The sequence below is a fragment of the Calidris pugnax genome, unplaced genomic scaffold (genome assembly GCF_001431845.1).
Source record: "Calidris pugnax isolate Ruff unplaced genomic scaffold, ASM143184v1 scaffold335, whole genome shotgun sequence".
Classification (NCBI taxonomy): domain Eukaryota; kingdom Metazoa; phylum Chordata; class Aves; order Charadriiformes; family Scolopacidae; genus Calidris; species Calidris pugnax.
In genome coordinates this window covers 100,733-105,078 of record NW_015091148.1, presented here as the reverse complement: position 1 = coordinate 105,078, position 4,346 = coordinate 100,733, and the positions used below count along the sequence as shown (strand labels likewise).

At 64.3% G+C, this 4,346-nt stretch overlaps 1 protein-coding gene across 1 annotated transcript in view; it reads right to left on the bottom strand.

The window, feature by feature from the left end:
- The window catches only part of MPP2 (membrane protein, palmitoylated 2), an 8,160-nt gene extending 7,622 nt beyond the window's left edge, over positions 1-538 (bottom strand). The window contains exon 1 of the mRNA XM_014958918.1: positions 493-538. Within this exon, the coding sequence (XP_014814404.1) occupies positions 493-523 (31 nt within the window). The 5' untranslated portion in view covers positions 524-538. The remainder of the gene's footprint in view (positions 1-492) is intronic.
- Between the last annotated feature and the right edge of the window lie 3,808 nt (positions 539-4,346).

The window sequence follows — 4,346 nt, the reverse complement described above, 5'->3', positions numbered from 1 at the left end:
GACAACGGGGGCTCGGCCCCTTTAAGGGGGGGGCGCGGGTCCGCGCGGTTTCCATGGCAACCGGGAGGGCTGCCAGGGAGCTAAGCGGATGGGGGGGCGCGGATTTAAAGGGACCGCGCCCCGCTCGCGTGTGCGCACACACACGCATCCACGCACACGCATGAACACGCACACGCAGGTGTGTCGTCCCCCCCACCCCCCGCAGTGTCGTTGTCCCCGCAGCGCCCACCCGCGCAAAAACGACACCCTCCCACCCCCTTGCACATGTGTGGTGCCAGGCCTGAGTGTGCCCTGTGCACACGTGTGTGCAAGGCCCACGGTCCCTCTCACACATACCCTGTGGCCCCTGCATAAGCCACCTCCCCCTGCCCCGCATCGTCTCACACGCCCAAGGCGGGACTTTGCACACGCATGTGTCCGTGTGCATGCAAGCCTCAGGTGCGTGTGCAAGCCCTGTGTGTGTGTGCATGCCCTGTTCTGATGAACACTCACCCGTGGTGGAGCTGGGGGCAGCCACTGGCATCTTGGCACGCTGCAGGCACGGCCAGGCACGCGTGACTGGCACGGACAGGGACAGCCGCGCAGGCGTGCGGTGGCCTGGCACACTCAGGCACCCTTGTGGGCATGGGCATGTGTTTACACACACGTGTGCATGGGTGCGAGTGCACCACGGGCATGTGCACACACACGAGGACCCCGCGCCCCCCCACCCAGCCTCACACTGTGCCCCACAGAATGGGGGGAAGCCCCAGTGACGGCACTGACACCCTCCCAGGGGGGTACCCCACGCTGTGTCCCAGCACCACATCCCTAGTACCAGTGTCCCCAGTGCCCCCAGCACCAGTATTCCCAGTGCCTCCAGTATCAGCATCCCCACTGTCCCCAGCACAGACACCCCCAGTCTCCCCAGGGTCCCCAGCCCCAGTGGTCTGTGTCAGTGTCCCCAGTAACAGCACGCCAGTCCCAGTAACCCCAGTGTTCCCAGTACCAGTGCCCTCAGTGTTTTCAGTGTCCCCAGTACCAGCACCCCCAAATTTCCCAGTGTCCCCAGTTCCAGCACCCCTAAAGTCTGCAGTGCCTCAAACATCCCCCAATACCAGCACCCCCAAAGTCCCCAGTGCCCCCAGTACAAGCGACCCCAACCCCAGAGCCCCCAGTGCCCCCAACATCCCCCACTACCATCTCCCCTAAAGTCCCCAGCGCCCCAAATGTCCCCCAGTACCAGCACCCCCCAAATTTCCCGGTGTCCCCACTGTCCCCAGTGCCAGCATCCCTGCACGCCCAGCCCCAGTGCCCCCCCAGACGCCCCCCAGGCAGGCAGAGGCAAGAGGTGGCTGCAATGGGGGTTTATTGGGGAGGGGGCCCAGTCTAGCCCCGGGGTGACGGGGGTGCTGCCCTGGGCTCCTCTTCACCTGCCGGGCCCCAGCGATGTCCCTGTAAAGAGAGGGAGTCAGCACCCCACAGTGCCTTTAGCACCCCTCTGCGCTGAAGGGCTCCTCACACAGCACCCGGCCGCCCGACCGCTTGCCATACCTGCCGGGGGGGAGCACGTTATGGGGGGGCAGCAACAAGCAGTGGGGTGCAGGGGGGAGAGGGGTGTGAGGGAGTGTACAGGGGAACCGGGGTGCAGGGGGGCATGTGGTGCAGGATGCAGTGGGAATTGCAGCAGGGACCCAGCTGCAGCTATTGAACAGGGTGCAACGAGCAGGTGCTGCGATGGGGAGCATGTTGAGGAGGCTGCAGCAGGAGAGCACGTTGCAACAGGAGGCACATGGCATTGAGGGAGCGTGCTGCAACGGGGAGCATGCAGTGATGGCAGCCCACTGCAATGGGGAGCATGCAGTGATGGGGAGTGTGCTGCAACAGCAGTTGTATCATGTCAATGGATTGCACCAGGGAGTGCATTGCACCAGAGAGTGCATTGCACTGGGGAGTGCGTTGCAGCAGGTAACACGCTGCAATGAGGCAGTGCATCGCTGCAGGGAGCACGCTGCAATGGGGAGCGTGCAGCAACGGGGAGCACGCTGCAATGGGGCAGTGCATCACTGCAGGGATCATGTTGCAATGGGGCAGTGCATGCTGCAATGGGGCACTGCATTGCTGCAGGGAGCACGCTGCAATGGGGAGCACGCTGCAATGGGGAGCAGGTCACAGCCGTGCAGCACATGTCAAGGGTCCCGCGGCTGCGTCCCTGCTCACCGGTGGCGGGTGACCACGTTGAGGTACTGCTGCAGGTCGTTGTAGAAGCGGACCAGGTCCTCAACGGGCGCGTCATCCCCGGGGTAGGTGGGCTGCGCGGGGCCGGCGGTGGCGGGGGGCCCAGCCAGCAGCGCCAGGGCGCAGGCCAGGAGCAGCAGGGACGGCCAGCGGGGAGCCATGGCTGCGGCCACACTGCGGCCTCAGGCTGCGGCCAGGGCACCCCCTGCACGCACATGGGCACGCACACACGTCTGCACACCACCAAGCACGCACAGGCAGCTGCACACATACATACACACATGCACGACGCCCAGCTGCGTCCACACATACGTGTACAGGCACACACACTACACAGCACCTGCCTGCACGCACACGTGCGTGCACATGCACACATATGTGCACGCCAGCTGGCTGCACGCACACATACATGCACACCTACACATAGATGCACGCACACATGCACACACACCTACATGCACACGCACATGTGCATGCACACCATCCAGCTGCATGCACACATACATGCAAATGCACATGCATGCACACACCACCTGGCTGCATGCACATGCACACACACGTACATGTACATACACACATGTGCACACCACCTGACACATGAACACACACCCCCTCGTAGAGCACACACACCCCCCAAACCTCCGCTCCTGGGGTACACACACCCAGAGCCTTGCACACACACACACACCCCTTGCACACTCGCACCCAACTCTGCTTCAAGCGTGCACACACGCAGGCACAAAACCTCCCTTCTTGCAGCACACACATCAGTGTGCACACTCACAACATGCACACACACTCATCAGTGCACACACACACTCTGCTCCCAGGGAAAGTGCTGCTCATGGACCACATGCATGTGCACCCCCCCCCCCCCGTTTCACACCACTGCACGCAGACACACACGCTCAGCCTTACACATGCGTGCACACACACGCACCCTTGCACAAGTGCACACCCTCTGTGGCAAGCACCACGCTCACTGACCTTCTGCAGCCCCACCAGCCCCTTGTCCCCACTGCCAGCCCCCTGGTCAGCCCTGTCTCCCCCTGTCCCCACTCACCTGCTTCCACGAGTGGTGGCACAAGGACACAGCGAGACGAGGGCACACGGCGAGACAGGGCTGGGGGGGACGCTGCCGTCAACTCCCTGGTTCCTCGGTGACACTGCTGCCACCGCGGTGCTGGCCCTTATATCCCCCCTGTCCCCCCTGCTGATGTCACCCTGCCAGGCAGCACCTGTGGCCAGGTGGCCATGGGGGGGGGCAAGGGGACATTAGGGCGGACAGTGGCCATTGGGGGGGCATGACAAGGACACCTGGCCCCTCGCATGGCCCTGGTTAATGTTTGACCCTGGGCTGGGGGGGCATCCGGTGGGGCCGAGGACACAGAGCTGGGTGTCCGGTGTCTGTCCCCAGAGCATCTTGTCCCCACAGATGGATTGAGGGACGGATGGGGGGACAGGGGAGGGAGGCTGGTGGGAGGGGTGGCAGCAGGACAGAGGGATGGGGAGTGGGACAGAGGGACAGGGGGCGCAGGGGTGATAGAAGGGTGAAGGGTCCAACACCGGGGCGAGGGGTGGGATGGAGGGACAGGGAGGAGACAGGAGGAGCAGTGGCTGCAGCAGGTCGGGGACAGCAGCCATGACAGAGGACATGGCTGTCCCCCCAGCTCCCACCATGGGCCAGGCTGGGGGGCAGAGGGGTGGGGGCCCCCCAGCCTGTAGAGCCTCTGGCCCAGCCTGACACAGCCCCCAGTGTCCATAGTCCCCGCAGGGACCCCACGGTGGGTGTCAGCACCCCCAGACAGTGCACCCCAGAACTCACCTCCAGGGCACCCCGCACCCAGTGCACCCCAGAGCTCACCACCAGGGCACCCCAGTAACCTGTGCACCCCAGCACCAGCTGCACCCCTGGTGCCCCATGAACCCCAACATCAGCGCATCCCCCCCCCCAGCACACCCCTGCACCCAGCACACCCCAAGACCCAGTGCACACCATTCCCTAGCACCCACTGCACCCCGACACCCATCCATAGTGTATCCCCCCCAGTGCACCCCAGAGCCCACTGCCAGTGTCCCTCGACACCCCCATAGCCAGTGTACCCCCCAGTGTGTCCCAGCTCCCCTCA